The sequence below is a fragment of the Gambusia affinis genome, linkage group LG06 (assembly GCF_019740435.1).
Source record: "Gambusia affinis linkage group LG06, SWU_Gaff_1.0, whole genome shotgun sequence".
Lineage (NCBI taxonomy): Eukaryota > Metazoa > Chordata > Actinopteri > Cyprinodontiformes > Poeciliidae > Gambusia > Gambusia affinis.
In genome coordinates, this window is record NC_057873.1 from 228,881 (window position 1) to 249,024 (window position 20,144).

Below are 20,144 nucleotides of genomic sequence, written 5' to 3' on the forward strand. Positions count from 1 at the left end.
TAGTGCTTAATACAGTTAATCATACGCCAGGTGTAAAAGGTATATTGAACATTCTTATTTTGAACAAATTTCTTAATTTTGAACAGGTTTGGGTTAAGGATTTAAAACTAAACTACTCTATCGGTAAGTATTCAGAAACAGGAACCAAATGCAAATCAAAAGGGGATCTCTCTGTGAGGCGCCTGCTGTGTTATCAGAGGTCAGGAGGCCATAAAATTAGTATCTCCTGCAGGACAGAAGCCTCTTTGGTTCACAGAACATCAAAGGTCTTCCAGAACCAACATCTGGCATGGTTTAAACTAAATACAACATAGAATATTGAAATCATTAACATTTAATTTCTAAGACATTTTTCTAAGTATTAATAGCATGCTTTTAACCAAAGTGTATTATCTAAGTTTTATTAAATGATTAATGTATCTGAAAATTGTACTATCTGTCACAATATCTGAATCAAAATGGAAATTGTTTGAATCTTATGTTTTAAAGGGTAGAGAAGCAATTGTACCTCATTTTGTACTGTTGATTTGATGTGTTATTTTCGGTAAGGACTCACTTTGGAGATGCTGAATGCAGCAGAGCAGAACTGGGTTTTGTGAAGGTAGCCTTTCCTTGAACCAAATTACTGGATGTACCTTTGTTAAGAAGATAACGGGAGACACTCCGAATTTCACAGGTATCTGTGAAATCTTATTTTATGATTTTATTTGCCCAGATGGCCCGTAAGAGCCCATAAAACCAGGATGCAGCTGGTTGCTCCTTTTTTATACCAGGAAGAGCAAATGGCCTTTGATCTTGGCGTGAAATTAAGGGACGGTCTAAGTTTTTCTGAGTGTCCAAGGTAGCTTCTGGTTGGTCAACCAGAGGTACGCCTTAATTGAATACATTAAAAAGTAAAGACACACCTTCAGTATAAAAGTTCGTGCATAGTAATAATAATTCAGACAGCTGCCCTATTCTGCCTTTTTTGGCATCAGCTTTCTCCAAAGACATGTCTTTGCCTCTTTCACTATCTTTTCTTTTCTATTTCTTTTTGTCTCAGGTAAAGAATATATATCTCTGTAGCTCTGCAGTTTTCTTGTTAATTCATACGCTTTCTATGGAAGTAAACTCTGTAACTCTGTGATGTCATCACGCATTGCTGTTCCTTGTCGCCACACGCCGCTCGCTGAGAGGACCCGGGACCATAAGGAAGAGAGAGCCAAGCTTTTTTCCAAATTTAAGCTAACTTAAATACTCTTTCTTTAACAAAATGCATTTTGCTGCAGCAACACAAAGGGGCTGGTAGTGTTTAATATTCTAAATAAAATATGTTTTGGGTTAAATGGGCCTAAAATATCTCAGCTCTTTGAAATAAACAACTTTTTCCGCTGATGATCTAACGTTTAGATTTACCCTGAATAACCTGGTTATGTTGCAACAGAGCTGATAAAGTTGCTGAAGCTTCAATCCAGATTAGCATCACTCAGCTTGCTCACGGCAGCACACAGAGGCTGAACATCCAGATCAATGTTTAGATTTCTCTCTCTGCCTCTGTAACTGGATCCTTTCTGCGTTGAGCTGCTTTTAAGTGATCAGGCCGTGACACGGTTTGTCTTTAAAAAGATGATTTCTCTATTTATTCTGACGAGAACCATATAAGAAAACAACTGTGATGTAGGCCGCTCGCTCCAAGTCCTACACAAAACAGAAGTACGTAACAAAATTAACTTAATAAATCTATAAATAAACTGGATGTATTTAAATAAAAAATAAATAGTACAAACCTCTCCCACAGGACAATATGACAAAAGAGGCGGGGCCTAAGGGACGCAAACATTTTAAAGACAATACCACAGAAGAAGAAACAAAAAGTAAAGGCTTCTGTACTTAAAGTAAAACAATGGCAAAGATTTTCAGCCAGGTAGGGAACAATACAAATAAACAACAAAAAGACATTTTGTGTAATTATAACAAAAGAGAAATACAACCAGTTTACACCTTTATGAAGCCTTTCTGCTCTGATGGTCAAAGACTAAAACTGAAATGAAATGACAGAAAAATGTTTTATGAAAAAAATCTATTTAAATGTTTCATATTTAAAATCTGAAGATGTTCCATCAATCCTCCTGGAGGACAAACTGACCACTTCTCCTTCCTCTGCTTCTTTCTCCTACTGCTCTCCATCCTTGAATGTCTCCAGTTATGGACTGTTAAGGAAGAGTATTTTAAATTAGCTTAATTTGGAAAAAAAGCTTGGCTCTCTCTTCCTCTGATCCCAGGTCCTCTCAGCGGGCGGTGTGCGGCGACAAGGAAAGCAACAATGTGTGATGACGTCACAGAATTACAGAGTTTAATCCAATAGAAAACAACGTATGAATGAACAACAAAACTGCAGAACAACAGAGATACAGATTCATTACCTGAGACAGACAAAAGATAGAGAAAGAAAAGGCAAAGACAGAGAAAAGAAGGCAAAGACATGTCTGATGCCGAAAAGGCAAAATACTGGCAGCTATCTGAATTATTATTCCTGTGCACAAACTCTTATGCTGAAGGTGTGTCTTTCCTTTTTAATATATTCAATTAAGGCATACCTCTGGTTGACCAACCAGAAGTTACCTTAGACACTCAGAAAAACTTAGAACTTCATCTTTTTAGGCCAGAGATCAAAGGCCATTTGCTCAAAGGAGCAGGGGCAGCTGCATCCTGGCTTTCTGTGCTCTAGGGCCATTTGGGCAAATAAAAGCTGTCAAGAAATCTGATATGTGTGTATGAGATCTGTCCAGGCTCATTGCAGAAAAACCGAGCATAAAAAGGCCTGAAGAGATTGTTGCAGCTTTGTAGGTTGATTAATGCTGTTTATCAAATGTGTATTCCCTTATTTACTTGATATGTAGTCCCTCTATTGATAAAGAGAAAGGAAAAGTTATAATGATGAACTAAAATCAAATAATCTATGGTTGTTAAAATGTAATGAATTGAGGTTTTACACAGGAGGAGAAATAACCCTTTGCAGCGACAGGAAGTGGTTAGAAGTCAGAGCGTGTGCGCTCTGACTCCCTGTCAGTTGCAACAGGGAGCAGCAACAGGAAGTCAGCGAAGGAAAGCTTTGCCGCTGATTCTACAGTTTTTAAATAGAAACGAAATGTCATTTGTCAAGAAAAAGTCTAAGTCAAGAAGATGCTGGAGATTTTAGTTAACAATAAACAACGTTATCTTTAAAATGAATCATTTAAGAGGAATTTATACTCAACAGTAAACTTAAAGGTTAATAAAATAAATATTCTGTTTCCAGCCTGCAGATAAGAAAGACTATCTAAATATTGTGAGTAATTGAATAAGATTTAAAGAGCAACGCTTTTGTTGATGTTGGTTTGCTTATAGTAAACATTTACTCATGTATTAAAACTGTAACTTTGATGTCAAGTAATTAGAATTATGGATTATTCCTAGTTTCTTTTCAGAAAACTTGTAGTAAGCTCACGTTAAGTTACAACTGATGAATTATGGATATTATAATGAATTGGTAGATGATGAATTGGAGAGGTAGAATAAGTTATAAATGTGATTTGTACTCTGAACTTGAAATGGTGGAAGGATGCAGCTGCCTGATAAAGATCAGAGGAAGGGCGTGAGGTGTGAATGGAGCAGATCTCGGGTTGCAGGTGTCACAAGTGCATTAGTTCAACCGCCCACGTGGAAAAAGAGACACGTGGAGAGTTGGGGCCTGGATGGGACCATGGGTTGCGTGCGCAGATGTTCTTTGTCTTGGAGAGAGAGAAAAGAAAGGTATAAAGCCACGAGACTGAAGGAACACGAGGTTCTTCGTCTCCGGAGCTGAGGCTCAACACAAGAGCGGCAAGAAGACCAGCAGAGGATTACGCCGATGGAACCAAGGAAAGCGAGACTCACCTCACTCTGGATTAACAAGGCGAAGATCCACCGACCCACGGCCTTGGTTCCTCATTGGATTTCCCTACTCTGCACTCAACCCAGCGATCTCAAAATACATCGCACAGACTTGGGGAATTGAACAAAAGTCACAGGATCGATCAAGAGCTGTTCGGTTGGATATAACATACAGTTCACCTTATTTCAATTCCGAGGAAGGATTTACTTTTTTAAAGATAAAGATTCCGATCAAGAGCTGTTCAGTTGGATATAACAGACAGTTCATTTTGTTTCATTTCCAAAAAGGATTAATTTTTCACGGTCACAAGTGGAAGGATTCTAACCAAGGACCTCTGTTGCCGAGATCCAATTCCATCTGGGTAGGAGTCTGCTGCACCTCAAAACCTTATTTGATAGAAAGATGACAGTGTAGGGAGGTTATTAGGAAATAGTTAAATTGATCTAAATTTTATTGATTTTCTTTGTATGGTAATCTCAAGTGAATTCTGTATGCCTGTCATTTACCCTGCTAAAGCTTGCTTAATAAATGCATATAATATAAAATTCTAATCAGGTTGTGGACCTTGAAATTAATTGAGTCATTTGAATCAAAGTTCTTCTATTTATAGTAAAACCTGTATACACGATTCTAGTAATGTGGGGGCTTCAGACTTTCCTTTGGTGAGTTTAAAATAATGGCCTTGGGACTTGATTTTTTTTAATCCTAGTCACTAAAGATTATTCAGCCGTTAACAAGTACTCGTTACATTTTAGAAAGAATACTGCCGTTAACAGAAGTGGTTATTTAAATTATGCAGTTGTCTGGGCTACTCAACTGATTATTTATTAACTGAAGAAGGCCATAACTTCTGGACGAAGGTAGTGAGAGCTGGACGAATTTCTTTCGCCACCAGTTTAAACAGATTATCTCTTATAGATCTTGATCAGGGTAAGACCCAGGTCTTAGAGATTTTCCGGACCTGTTAGACAGAGAACTGGTCAGTAGTCAGCCCCGAGGAGTTGAGAGGAGAGGGCGAGGCTGGCTATTGCGTAGTAACAAACAAAGCATAAAACAAGATCTCACAGATACCTGTGAAATTTGGAGTGTCTCCCGTTATCTCTCCTCACATAAATTCTCAGGAGAAACTTAAAGGAAAGGTTACCTCCATAAAACCCCGTTTTTGCTAATCTGGAACCAGCATCTCAAAAGATTTTAATCTTTGCCTTAAACCAAAAAATAACACATAAAATCAACAGAACATTTTCATTCAAACAGTTTCCATTTGATTCAGATATTGTCACAGATAGTACAATTTTCAAATACATTCCTCATTTACTAAACTAGTAGTTCTAAAATTAGATAATACCCTTTTAGTTAAAAACCTGCTATTAATACTTTTAGAAAAATGTTTTAGAAATTAAATGTTAATAGTTTCAACATTCTGTGTTGTATTTAGTTTTAGACCATCCCAGATGTTGGTTGGAAGACTTTTGATATTCTGTGAACCAAACAGCTCAAATGTTACTGCATTCGAGGAGATGCTAATTTTATGGCCTCCTGACCTCTGATAACACAGCAGGAGCTTCCTCGAGAGATCTCTTTTGATCTACATTTGGTTCTTGAACTGTGCATACTTACCACAAACCTGTTCAACATTAAGAAATTTGTTCAAAATAAGGATGTTCAATATACCTTTTACACATGGGGTAAGATTAACTGTATTAAGCACTAAAAATAATCATTTTTCCTCAACAGGACCTTACCAAGCTCCGCCCACAACTGATCACATAACCGCAAGTCTCACTAGCAAAGCCTCGCAGTGCGTTGTTTCTGTGTAAACACGACTCCATTAGTGCATCATTTCTACAATATATCAGCTACTTAGTAGCTGCTACTACAATGGACAGAGGAACTAACAAGTTTATGTCCTCAACTGGGAGGAGGTTACTGGTTTCTCAGTCACAAGCTGGTTGCTGCTCGTGTTCTCACTAAAACCAGGAAGATAGAGCACATAACACCAGTTTTAAAGTCTCTCCACTGGCTCCCTGTAGCTCAAAGAATAGACTTTAAAATACTGTTGTTAGTCTATAAATCACTGAATGGTTTAGCACCACAATACATTAAAGATCTGCTGCTGTTGTATCAACCTTCCAGAACTCTCAGGTCTTCTGGTTCTGGTCTGCTCTGCATCCCCAGAACCAGAACCAAACGAGGAGAAGCGGCATTTAGCATCTATGCACCAAAAATCTGGAACAAACTTCCAGAAAACTGTAAAACAGCTGAAACACTGACTTCCTTTAAATCTCAACTAAAAACCCACTTGTTTAGAGTTTTATTCGAAACGTAATCAATTGCAAATTTATTGATGTTGTGTTTTTATTGTTGATTCTATGTTGCATTGTATTTTGTGTTTGATTTGGTGAAAAGCACTTTGAAATGCCTTGCTGCTGAAATGTGCTATACAAATAAAGTTTGATTGATTGATTGAAACCTGAGGTCAGCAGGTGTCAGTCAGTAATGGATCTGAACTTTGACCTCAATATGAGAAGCTAGAGACTGATAGGAAGAACCAAAGAGCTCTATAAAGGAAAAGGCAAATCTTCTGAAGTTGGGATATAATTAATTTAATTTCACATAATTATCGCGGTAGAAGCCATTTGTTTGTTAAAATTTTATGAAATAAATTTGCTCTATTTGTAAATGACGTAAACTCACAAAGGAACGAGGTAATTAGTCCAACGTTTAGAAACTACAGCGGCTGTAATGAGCCACAGCAAAAGTAAATAAAGGTAAAATAACCCAAACAGGTGATCAACTCAAAACCACTCCTACCTTTTTACTCTCTCTTTGTAGTTTAAGCACACCTGTTACCGTGGCAACCGCCTTTGCCCCGCAAGACTGGGAAATATTACATTGAAAACATAACATCCTGTCCGTTACCATATCAAGTTTCCAGGCTTGATATTTATTAATCGTTGCTTCCCTGAACACAGCGATGGTTGATTGACCAGCTGTACTTGGTGCTAGAGTGGCTAACAGGAGGAACAGTTTAGTCCAAACCCTTTTCTGTTAAAATAAAATCTTTAGTGAATGTCAGATACAGTACACATTGCATATTGATCTGTTTAGCTAACGCTAGGCTTGTAGCAGACAGACTTCAAGGTGTAGAAGTTGTATCAGTGCTGCCATTATGTTGTACTTAGCTAGCGGGAAGCACGTGTTTGAGAGACGGCCAATCACGTGACCACGTAGAATGGGCATCAGCCAATGAAAAGCGGCCCCTCTGGTAAGGTCCATTGCTGACATGAAGTTGATGTTCTCTCTCTGTTTCTTCTCTTCATAGCAGCTACACCTGGGCTCATTTCTGTTTAGCTGTGATCCCTTCCTGGAGGGAAGCTGAGCTACTGCTGCCAACAACATCAGGTTCCCCTTCAGTGGATCACACACCTGGATCCACTCCGGCCACATGCAGAACAAAGACTGAACTAAACACAGGAACAACAGACACTGGTGAAACCTGTGAATCCCAGTAGGCCCAGTATGAACCATCTACATTATCGGATCATAGGAAGGAGGCGTTGTCTCTGAAAGCAGCCAAAGATCCGAACTGTGACGTTCAGGAAGTAGCAGATAAAAAAGCTTAAAGTAGGAAGTCTTCAGAGTCTGGAGCCTCATCCTGATCACATCAAGAGACGAAGCTTCACTCCACATCCAGAGGAAACATGGACCAAACAGCCCTGATGCTGCTTCTGTGTCTCTGCAGCTCAGGTAGGACTCCACTTTCAAACAAAAACACTGATATTCACCAGAGTTCAAATTAAAAATGATCGACTGATAAACATGTTAAATTTTACAAACATAAAACTGGAAACTGTTTCTAGTCTCAGATTATAGAGCTGCTGCTACACAGTTAGTGATGTTTATATTGTCTACTTGCTGCTAAGGAGCCAATAAAATCAAGAATTGTTGGTTTTTGTGTTTTTATGATGTAAAACACTTTGAACTGCCTTGTTGCTGAAATGTGCTATTAAATAATCTGATTGATTGATTGATAAGGAGAAGCTGCAGAAACTCTGCAGCAGCGCTGAATCTGCACAGTAAACAGGTGGAGCCACATAAAATGGCTCCTTCTGCATGAATTCTCTCATCTTCCTCTTGGCTCCACAGGTTCTCTAGTAGGTTCTGGTCAGGCCCGTTTGCTGGCCAACCAAGCCCAGTAGCACCACGGTCATTGGACCAGCTTCTGGTACCGCTGGTTGTGTTGGTGAAAACGTTTGAGCTCCGTTTGACGTGGGAGTGTCTCAGGCAGGATGTCGAACTCGCCTGCTGCAGATTAGAATCAATCAACCAATCGATCAGTTTATTTGTAAAGCACATTTCAGCACCAAGGCGGTTCAAAGAGCTTTACGTCACAAAAACATAAAAAGTCCTAAAGACACCACACAGTAAACCAGTAAACAGTACATTTTGTCAAAGTGTCGTCGTTACACATCAAAATGTTGTTCAGTGTTTCATTTATTATGTTTCAACAGCAAATCTGACCAGCTGGGATTTTAGTCCAGATTAAAGGAACTCAGTGTTTCGGTTGTTTTGCAGAGTTAATTGTTGAAACAGCTTTTCAATAATATAGCTGATGAATGAAAGGTTGGAGATCGGCCTGTAATTCTGCAGTAATTATTTGTTCAGATTGTTTTTGTTTTTTATATCAGTGGTTTGAAAACTGCTGGGGGAAAACACCTGATGAGAGCGAAGAGTTTACTATTAGAATCAGATCAGATGAAATGACAGGCAGAACTTTCTTAAGAAAAGTTGTGGATGTTATTATCTTTGGGCATAACATGGATATTAGATTCTGTGTGGCAGTGAATGTTGACCCTCTGATATTTTTTTATTTTTATTAATTTTTTTTCTCTGAAGAGTTTTTGAGGCGCTAGTGGTTTGTATTTTTGTGATAGTAGGCAGACAGGAAAGAGGGCGAGGAGAGAGAGGAAGACATGCGGCAAAGGTTGTCGGGACCCGGAGTCGAACCCGCAACCTCCACATCGAGAACAAAGGCCTCCAAACGTGGGGCGTGCTAACCTCCTGCTCCACCACAGCACGCCCCAGATAATATTTATATAATCTAATATTTTTAATTTTCTCTGCAGCGTATTTGTCAAATTCATTGCAGGTCAGGTTGTTTGTCAGCCTGTCAACTGTGGCAAATAAACCTCAATCATTGTTCATGTTTCTGTTTATAATTTCTGCAAAGAATGTTTCCTTTGCATGTTTTAGTGTAGAGTAATATCTTCACAGTCTTTCTTAATAGATTTCATAATAAACAAAGTTGAGTTTTCCTCCATTTACATTCGGCCCTACAGCAAAATTGTCTTGCAGATTTAATTGTTGACACATTTCTCCATGGAGGTTTGTTTCTACCAGACACGACCTTCACTTTAATGTAGGCAATGAAATCAATGACATCTGAAAGTTTATGATGGAAGTTATCCTGTCAACACATCCTAAATCTGTCTTTGCTTTTTGTAACCCAACATGTAAATGTTGTTTCTTCCAGCGCTGTCTGATGAACTCAGGCTGGTAGCAGGAAGGAGTCGCTGTGTTGGCAGACTGGAGAAGAAGAATCGGGGAGACTGGGAACCAGTGAATTATTGGAACTGGAACTGGAACTTTACATCAGTAGCTGTAGCTTGCAGACAGCTCCACTGTGGATCTGTCTTGTCGTTACGAACAGATGCGGACTACAATGTAGTGATCGTCTGTTCAGGTTATTTCATATCCTGTCCATTGTCTTCCTGTTCTGCTTCCAACTCCACTTTAAAAAATTCTCACTTCCAGCTCAGTCTGGGCTTCTTCCCCTTCACCTGGATTCACTCGGGTAGATTTTCTACTGGACCAATCAGCAAACAGAAGAAGAAGTTTGAACCATGGTTAATTTTCTGTTATTTTTGTCATGTTCCGTGTTTTTCTGTGTGTTTATTTTGAGTTTTCTGTGTTTCTGAGTCTCCGTGTTGTCCTGTCGCCCTTTGATTAGTTCCCAGGTGTGTCTCGTCCCCTGATTACCTCATGTGTATTTAGTGTCACCTGTGTCTCTGTGTATTTGTCGCGTCCTTTCTGTCTGCCTGGTTGTATGCCACGCATTATTTCTGTTGCTACCAGTGTGAACCCTGGTTTCTGCTCAGACGTGCCGCCAGAATTTTGTGGACTGTTTGGAGCTGGAATTATTATTAAATTGTCTTTTCATCCACTTTACCTGGGTCTATGGCGTCTGCCTCACCACTTCACCACCATTTCATGACAATTTTAGAAACATAGTCTCTGTAGTTTTAACAATGGCAGTGGAGGAAGTTCAGTCCATGGTGGCCACACTTCCACAAATTGAATTAACATTAACAGTCGCCTCATTCGGCTCTTCTCTGTTTATGGTGGACAAATTATTGTAAGGTAACATCTGCTGGTTGTATTGTCTTCATTCTAAATGCTAGTGAACTCTCACCAAATAAAGCTATTTGGGTTGCATGCACAAGGTTGGGAGATGTTTTCCTGCAGCTGCATGAGAACCAGACCGTCGCTCCATCAGCCTTTCAGTGAAAATGTTGAAGAAACTTTTTGTTTCTGCATCCACAGACTCAGTCAGGCTGGTTCAAGGGACCAACCGGTGCTCAGGCAGACTGGAGGTGAAGACCAACCAGTCGTGGTCCTCAGTGTGTGAAAAAGACTTTGACCTGCAGGATGCAAAGGTGGTCTGCAGGGAGATTGGCTGTGGGCCTCCTTCAGTCCACCAGGGGGCGCTCTATGGAGAAGCAGAGGCTCCAGTGGGGAGCAGAGAGTTCCTGTGTGAAGGCAGTGAGTCTGCTCTGCTGAACTGCAGCAGCAGGAAGAGTTCAGGTAGAAACAGCTGCTCACCTGGTCAAGCTGTTGGACTCACCTGTTCAGGTAGAGGAGGATCTGCAGACCTGCTGCTGTTCACTGCTTCACTTCCTTCATTAATGAACTCTCTGTCTCTGCTCAGGTCAAGACATCAGGTTGGTGGGAGAGGCCAGCCGATGTGCTGGGAGACTGGAGATGAAACGTCAAGAAGAGTGGAGACCAGTGGATGCTTGGGATCGTTACTGGAACATGAACTCAGCTGCTGCAGTTTGTGCTGAACTGGACTGTGGTTCTGCTGTTTCAGCAAGAAATTCATGGATAGCTTCAGAGAGACCAGTTTGGAAGATCTGGTCTGACTGTTTCCAGTCAGGATCTGCATTAAAGAAATGTTTACCTCATGATGAAAACAGTGATGAGAGCCTTGAGTTCATCTGCTCAGGTAACTCTGAACTCTCATATTTATTTCTTTTAAAATGTTTCTTGCATCAGGTTCCAGATGTCTGCAGAGAAACCGTCACCTTTAACTAAGAACCTGAAACCTTGAGGAGAGGGAAACTAAAGTAATTTAAATATCCAGATAAAGTTTTCAGTTTAGCTCACATAGATGAACAAAAACTCATCATTTTGATAACTTTTAATCTCTGCTGCTTTGAAGTCGATGCATCAAAATCCCAGGAGGAGTTCAAGGAAATCAGACATTTTAAAAACCTGAAAATTAACAGAAAATTAACTTTTGATCCAAAATGGTGGATTTCCTGTTTTTAGTGAAAATAGCAGGAAAACCTTTTGTTTGTTATGGTTGTTGGCCTGGATGAACTAGGGGGCGCTGTTGAGTCATTTTGCCAAATTTATTTTTAAATCAACTGAAATATTAACAATTTCACAGAAATTAAAGTTCAACATTTAGTGAGTTTATTAACATGTTTATGTACCAAAAATATGATAAATTCAGCAGAAATAAAAATGAATGATAAAATTCCAGGTACAGTCGGTTTCACTTCACCTTTGATGCTCTGAGATTTTCTAGTTTGGTTTTCTTGGCCTTTATTTTTATCAAACTCAGAGATGTTTCCATGTGAATCTAGAAAAATAAAGTTCTGAAATATTTTAAACCTTTTTTCTTTCTGCATCCACAGACTCAGTCAGGCTGGTTCAAGGGACCAACCGGTGCTCAGGCAGACTGGAGGTGAAGACCAACCAGTCGTGGTCCTCAGTGTGTGAAAAAGACTTTGACCTGCAGGATGCAAAGGTGGTCTGCAGGGAGATTGGCTGTGGGTCTCCTTCAGTCCTCCAGGGGGCGCTCTATGGAGAAGCAGAGGCTCCATTGGGGAGCAGAGAGTTCCTGTGTGAAGGCAGTGAGTCTGCTCTGCTGAACTGCAGCAGCAGGAAGAGTTCAGGTAGAAACAGCTGCTCACCTGGTCAAGCTGTTGGACTCACCTGTTCAGGTAGAGGAGGATCTGCAGACCTGCTGCTGTTCACTGCTTCACTTCCTTCATTAATGAACTCTCTGTCTCTGCTCACATCAAGCACCCATCAGGTTGGTGGGAGAGGCCAGCCGATGTGCTGGGAGACTGGAGATGTTACATCAAGAAGAGTGGAGACCAGTGGATGTTTGGGATCATAACTGGAACATGAGCTCAGTTGCTGCAGTTTGTGCTGAACTGGACTGTGGTTCTGCTGTTTCAGCAATAAATTCAAAGGAAACTTCAAAGAGACCAGTTTGGAAGATCAGGTCTGACTGTTTCCAGTCAGGATCTGCATTAACGAACTGTTTACCTTATGATGAAAACAATGATCAGAGCCTAGAGTTCATCTGCTCAGGTAACTCTGAACTCTCATATTTATTTCTTTTAAAATGTTTCTTCCATCAGGTTCCAGATGTCTGCAGAGAAACCGTCACCTTTAACTAAGAACCTGAAACCTTGAGGAGAGAGAAACTAAAACTGGTTTAAATATTACTGACAGACTATAGATCTATCATAAAGGTGCTAGTAATCATGTATAAACATGCTAGTAACCATGGCAACCAGTCTGTGATGAGCTCCTGTCTCTTTCTCATTCATGCCATCTTGTTTTCCACCTCAGATTAAATCCAGTTGTCTCTGTGTTTCCTCTGCGTTCCCAGGTCTGCTGGTTGAGCCGCTCATCTTCCTCTCTTCCTCCACTGACGGGGTCTCCACAGGCAGAAAGCAGGGGTCTGAGCTCCTCATTGGATCAAGTTTCAGCATCATGTGCTCCATCAGACCTCAGTATGAAGGCGGCTCCTTCCAGCTCATCTTCAGCTCCTCTAACTACACTCAGAACCACACCCTGCCAGCTGTTAATCACTCCGCCCTCTTCCTGTTCTCTGCTGCTGGCCACGCCCACCAAGGAACCTACCGCTGCGTTTACCACGTCTACGTTTTCTCCTATAACTTCTCCTCTATGAGCCAGCCTCTCAACCTCACTGTCTCAGGTAAACTCATGGAGTCCATCAGGAAAAGTTCTGCTTCAGGTGAACCAGCAGCTGTTTGCCTCATTCATGAGGTCAGAGAGGAGGATTGATGATATCAATGTTCCTGATCAGATCTACAGGCAGCATGAAAACAAGGGTATATATGATTATTTTCTAACTGGACTCATCTGATGAAAGCTGATCCTGAATCTGTTTCATTCAGTTTCAGCCTATCTCACTGCTTTGATCATCAGACTGGTTGTCGTCCTGCTGGGTTTGCTGGGATCAGTCCTGGTCCTCTACTTTAAGGTACTGCATGTATCATCCATGATGTGTTCAGTTGGGAAAGTTCTTGCATTGAAGCTGAACCATCCTCTGTTTCCAGGCCAGGAGAAACCAGAAGTCTGGACCAGAAAACAACCATCATGATGAAGGATCCAGAGCTGAAGGCAGCTTAGAGGAGGAGACTGCAGTCTGAAGGAACCAGGAGAACATGATCTTCATTTAACATCCACAGGAAGGAGCAGAGAGATGTTTCAGACTCCTGGAAATCTATCTGTCTATGTATCTATGATAAAATGTCTCTGTGCTCCTGCAGCAGGAAGGAAGTTCAACATTCAGAAATTTGTATCTGGACTAAACCTACTTAAGTAAAACTTATATAAGAAGGGAACACAAAGCATGCAACAAACAAAATATAACAGAAAACCCACTTCATCAAAATCTGATCTTACTCAACCTTGCAAGGATAACATATGGTAGAATATTTAGGGGTCAAAGGTCAGGTAGCCAATTCATCAGACAATGTGGACAAGCTGCCTCCGATCTTCTACCATGATAAAGTTAACTATGTAGTCAACATGAAGAGTGTAAACGCCGTAAACGAGCTTCACTGCCTGAAATTCATGGACGCATATAATTAGTATTTCAACAGCTTTGTTAAGGAGATAAAAACTCTCTGTGTGAATAATGAGGTTCTGGTGACTGGAAGACCAAGTACATGTAGCAACAAACATTTAGGCTACATGTCTGTTTATCTTGCAGATGGGATGGAAAATTTTATTGTTACTATGATTATGAATGAATCGATTCATAACAGTTTTATGGTTCTTGTGTAAAGCATGTGCTCATGGGAAAGTTTTCTGAAGCTGTTTCTCTGAACTTTTTATTAGAAAGTTGTATAATATTTTCTTCTTTGCATTCTTATAACATCCTTAAATGTTTAATATGCTTTATGAAAGAAAATGTGTATGTTTGCAGTCTGTTTTGTAGCTATTTAGATTATTAAACTGTGAAAGTAACGAAACCTTTCCTATAAAACAGTAAGCTGTGTTTTTCTCGAGGATCTTTCTCCTGACTGTGTTCAGTGAACAGAGACTCCAAATGCTGTAAAGCCTTCAAATAAATATTGACAAAGAATTTATAAATTCCCTATGGTTTTTGATAGTTTTTCCTCAGTCTGTTAAAGATAATTTCAACAACAAACAGGATCCAGCGAGTTGGAGAGGTCGAGGGCGACGGGAGGTAAACTTCAGAGTCTGAGGTATGAAGAAATGTAAATCAATTAAAATAGGTGCAAAAATAGCTTAATGAGAAATGTGAAGAAACATAAATGACAAAGAAATAAAAAGGAAATGATTAGAAAAAAATATGACAAACATATGAATGTGTGGATGAGAGAAGCTGAATGCAGAGTGGAAGGCAGCAATGGCACATTTTATTAGGGTATTTCAGGACATCAGCAAACTGTTTGGTTTGTGTTTATCATCCACAAGGTGGTGGAGTGGTGGAAGGGGACAACATGAGGTCTGCAGTACCCACCTTGTCTCTGTGGTCATCAGGGGTTTGTCAGTAGTGTTGAGGAAAAATTATTATTTTTAGTGCTTAAGACAGTTAATCTTATGGCATGTGTAAAAGGTATATTGAACATTCTTATTTTGAACAAATTTCCTAATTTTGAACAGGTTTGTGTTAAGGATTTAAAACTAAACTATTCAATCGGTAAGTATTCAAAAACAGGAACCAAATGCAGATCAAAAGGGATCTCTCTGTGAGGCTCCTGCTGTGTTATCAGAGGACAGGAGGCCATAAAATTAGCATCGCCTGGAGGGTAGTATCATTTGAGCCTGGAGGAGAGAAGCCTGTTTATTTCACAGAAGATCAAAAGTTTTCCAGAACCAACATCTGGGATGGTGTAAAACTAAATACAATATAGAATGTTTAAACCACTAACATTTATTTTATAAAACATTTTGGGACAATATCTGAATCAAATGTAAATTGTTTGAATGAAAATGTTTTGTTTAGTATTAGAAAAATGTTCAGGATTTAAGCTAAAGCGGGTTTTGGAAAATGATTGTGTTAACAATGCTTAGGATTGAATGTTATGTTTCATAGGTTAGAAAAAGGAATTGCACCTCATTTTGTTCTGTTGATTTTATGTGACAAGGCAAGGATTTAAATCTTTTGAGATGCTGATTCCAGATGGGAAAGAACTGGGTTTTGTGAAGGTAACCTTTCCTTGAACCAAATTACTGGATTTAGCTTTGTTAAGGAGAAGATAACGGGAGACACTTCGAATTTCACAGGTATCTGTGAAGTCTTGTTTTATGCTTTTATTTGCCCAAATGGCCTTAGAGCCAGAAGACCAGGATGCAGCTGCTTGCTCCATTGTTCTACCAAGGAGCAAATGGCCTTTGATCTTTGGCGTAAAAAAGAAGAAGTTCTAAGTTTTTCTGAGTGTCTAAGGTAGCTTCTGGTTGGTCAAACAGAAGTACGCCTTAATTGAATATATTAACAAGGAAAGAAACACCTCCACTATAAAAGTTTGTGCACAGTAATAATAATTCAGATAGCTGCCATTATTTTGCCTTTTTGGCACCAGCTCTCTCCAAAGACATGTCTTTGCCTTTTCTTTCTCTATCTTTTGTCTGTCTCAGGTAATGAATCTGTATCTCTGTTGTTCTGCAGTTTTGTTGTTAATTCATACGTTGTTTGCTATTGGATTAAACTCTGTAATTCTGTGACGTCTTCACGCATTGTTGTTTCCTTGTCGCCACACGCCGCCCGCTGAGGACCTGGGATCAGAGGAAGAGAGAGCCAAGCTCTTTCCAAATTAAGCTAATTTAAAATACTCTTCCTTAACAATAGATACTCTGTGTGGCCTCAGTGTCCCACTGAAAGTATTGACCAGGTTCATTCGCTGCGGGAAGCACAGAGGGATTGTGGGGAATCATACCTGGCTGTGAGAAGGAGCTGGTATATTCCAACATTGCTGAGCCCAATGTCCACACACAAACGGCCACAGATGTAACATACGTCACGCTCTCTTGGCCCTCCGCCCCTTTGCTCCACGGCCTCGCTCCATGCCTCTCCGTCCACGGCCAACCCCACGCAACCCTCCTCCATGTTCCTGTTTTGAGAATATAAAGAAGGGTAAAGAGGAGCAGGTGCTCCCCCATTTTGATTAGTGTTTTGCCAGTAGTTAGAAACCCCACCATGTGTAGGTGAAACTTGTGAGGGGGGTTGCAGGACCATGCAACCATAACATGGTCCTGTTTATCTCTTTTTTTACTTAGTTTTTGTTTTGCTTCCTGCAGTTGGAGTTTCAGTAACTGAGTCTCTAAATCCTTGGTGTCAGACTGTTTTTTCTTTAACTCGCCCTGCGCCTTTAAGAACTGATGAAGCAGGTGTCTCTCCAATCTCACATGTTCACACCCTGCAAGATCTGGATTGTTTTTTATAGATTGCACAACCTGTTCAGGGACGCCTTTTAAAACTGCTTCTCTAAACATTTTAGTGAAGTTTGTGGATTTTAGGATTAACTAGTTTTCTTGAGCCTGGTTTCTGCAGATTTATTTATATACTCTTTGGGATCCATGTTACAATCCCACTCAAATTTAGTAATAGGAGCTGTGGTGGCTGGAGGAAACTGCTGTTTTATTGCTCGAGCCAAAGGCGTGATGAATTGGTGAACTGCAGTTGAATTATTTACATTTTGTGTCCCTGCTGCATTCTCCTTATCTTTCATGACTATTCCAGACATAGATCTGCTCATTATTGCTCTAAAATCACCCATAGCCAGAGTCATGCCTGATGTTAACAGGTCTAACTCTGCCAGCCAAAGGCTCCCACTCTGCCTGAGTTCTGTCTCTGCCTTCTGACTGTTTTTTTATGCAGCCTCTTTTAGTGAAAACTCCTGCCTCTTCCTGCTTTTCCATTGCGTCTATCAATCCTTTTTTAGAATCAATTATCCCTTGCAGCAAGTATTTTCCCAATGGCTGTCTGTTTAACAAGTCGCCTCCTTTCTTCTCCACCAGACATTTCATCTTTTTTTGCAGTTTTCCTTCTTCCCCCTTATTCTGAAATTCGTTATGCTCTGCCAGATAAGTTATTAGTCCATCTATTTACTCACCAAGTGTAATCCAAGGCCCTATGCCCCGCTTTGAATCGGATTTCTCCTTGTCGACCTCATCCGCCATGTTCAGAGCCAGAAATCATCTCTTCTCTTCTCTCTGCCTTCTTACTCTTCGCACGGCAGCGAGAAAACCAACACAGCAGATAAATGTAGCCCGTGCTATATTTTGGGTTCATTCATTTCAATTCATGTGAATGTTAAATATGTAAAAAAAAAGAAAAAGGTTAAAATGTTTAAAAAAAGGTTTAAAAGCAATTTCTAAACATTAGTAATATTCTTATGTTAAATGCTTTTGTTGTGTACAATTTTTGTATTTTATTTCTGTATTTAATAATTGGCGAATTATTTTACTGATTTCTAATTGGTTAATGATACTGATCCTTGCCCGGATGTGTACTTGGAGGGAGAGAGAGAGTTCGACAGAGAGGGGTGAAGGAGACAGTCTGCACGATCGTTCCTCCCAGTTAGCATATGCTAAGCCTAAACTTTTCCCAGCTACGGAAAGACAGCTGCAGTTAAGTGTTCAGCAAGGACATTTATAAAAGCAGTGGACTTTAGTTATGTGCTGCGGGACATTTTTTCTCTGTTTTATTCAAGACGTCGCAGCTTGGACAGTCGTGAAATACGCGAGAGCACGCTAGGTTATGAGACAGTGAAGTGAGCTGGATACCACGTGGTGAGCTACACAACTGCTGAACTGTGTGACCGAGGAGGCGAGAATCGTCTTGGACGCCGAAGGAGTTGAGGTTTTGTTTGGAAAAGACGACCGAGATCGACTACACGGTGGGGACCGGGAGATTCAGTGCTGCGGGAGTCCATGCAGGAGACACGTGCGGAGCCGCGACAGGCCCATGCTGTGAGCACATGAACGCTCTACTCTTCGTTTCCAAACGCAACGAGTCAGGTATCGATTCATTTTCTTTTGTTTGCTCATTGAGTGAAGCGGCCAGTGTTTAGTTTTCAGGCCACAACGCACCCGAGCGACGTACAGGCCTGCAACGGGTAACTTTGTGGGACATTTTAGTTATTATAAAGCCGGCATAGCTTAGGTTTTGCTAATGACTTTGGTGATTTTGCATATTTTGTTTATTTCTTTGCTTGTGTTTATGGTTTGTTTTCAAATGTAAGATATTTGCTTTATATTTTCATAGTAAAAAGAAGAAAGGCATTTACTGTTTCAATTCATTATTTTATTAACAGATTCTTCTTGGAAAAAAGGGCATATTACAAAACATTTATAAGGGAACTAATAACAAATCCGATAATAACGACTGCAGTTTTATCACCTTTTAATGATAAGAACTCAGGGCGTCCCATATTTAGTTAATTACATGATTTTTGAATGTTTTGCCAGTAAAGTAGGCAAAGGGGCGCTACATTTGGAGATGCTGAAAACAGAAAAGCAGAAACTAAGTTTGGTGAAAATAACTTATAAGTTTAACAAGTAGTAAACGACTTTTGATTTCTGCCGTATACTTAGGGGAGGTTTAAGTTTTCTGAATGTTCCACGTAGCTGCTGGATTGGTCAAGCAGTGGCACGCCTATTTGAATACATTAAAAGTAAGACACAACTATATGATAAAAGTTCGAACTGCAGTAATAAAGATTCAGATTGCTGCTCCTCTATTTTCATCAGCTCTCTCCAAAGACATGTCTTTGCCTTCTTTTCTTTGTCTTTCCTCTTCTCTATTTTTTTCTCTCAGGTAAAGAATGTATGTCTCTGTACTCTGTAGTTTTCTTGTTAATGCCTACACTGTTTGAGTGTGGTATTAAACATGCTAATTCTGTGACGTCATCACGCACTGTTGTTTTCCTTGTCGCTACGCGCTGCTCGCCGGGACGACCCGGGACCAGGAGGAAGAGTAAGACAAGCTTGTTCCAAAAACTAGCTTAATAGTTACTTTTCCCAACACAAGTGACTTTTAAAAAATGAAGCCCAAAGCCGCTTATAATAATCGGACTTGTCGACAGAAACTCAAAATAGTTCCAGTTTTTCCACCAACAAAATGTAGGCCCTGCATTGTTTACATTTCTGTTGCATAGAGACGTCGGTCACTCAACAAGACGAGTCGAGGAAATACGATTAAATTACAAAAGAAGATAGTAACGCACAGTGATTTTGATAAGTAACTGTAGTCTGACTACTGGATTTGAAATAGCAACGCGTTAGATTACTTGTTACTGAAAAAAGTGGTCCGACGTCAGTAACGCGTTACAGACATCACTGATTATATGAAACTGAAACAATTTATGTAAAGAAAAATGATGAGGACAGGCTGAAAATTTGTGACTGATGAAGTTTTGACTGACTACAATTCTGACTAGTTGTTTTGTGTTTTGTCTGCGTTGCTTTACATGTTGGTGTGAATGAGAGTGTAAGATTAGAAGAAAAACAACAAACTGTGCTTAAGTACTGAGTAATTGATCAAATTATTAATCATTTGATATCTAAAAATTATGTAGCCTGTTGATTTAAAATACAAAGTTTAGTGAAATTTTGATATTTAAAGCTACTTTAGTAGATGTACTTAAATTGATGAAAGTAAATGAAA

General features: G+C 39.9%; 1 protein-coding gene across 1 annotated transcript in view; it reads left to right on the plus strand.

Moving 5' to 3' along the window:
• The first annotated feature begins 3,580 nt into the window (after positions 1 to 3,580).
• LOC122833012 (scavenger receptor cysteine-rich type 1 protein M130-like) overlaps positions 3,581 to 20,144 on the plus strand; it is a 34,509-nt gene continuing 17,945 nt past the window's right edge. The window contains exons 1-7 of the mRNA XM_044120306.1: positions 3,581 to 3,618; positions 10,767 to 10,807; positions 10,884 to 11,030; positions 11,878 to 12,186; positions 12,269 to 12,562; positions 12,867 to 13,235; positions 13,399 to 13,484. Of these exons, the coding sequence (XP_043976241.1) occupies positions 3,581 to 3,618; positions 10,767 to 10,807; positions 10,884 to 11,030; positions 11,878 to 12,186; positions 12,269 to 12,562; positions 12,867 to 13,235; positions 13,399 to 13,484 (1,284 nt within the window). The remainder of the gene's footprint in view (positions 3,619 to 10,766; positions 10,808 to 10,883; positions 11,031 to 11,877; positions 12,187 to 12,268; positions 12,563 to 12,866; positions 13,236 to 13,398; positions 13,485 to 20,144) is intronic.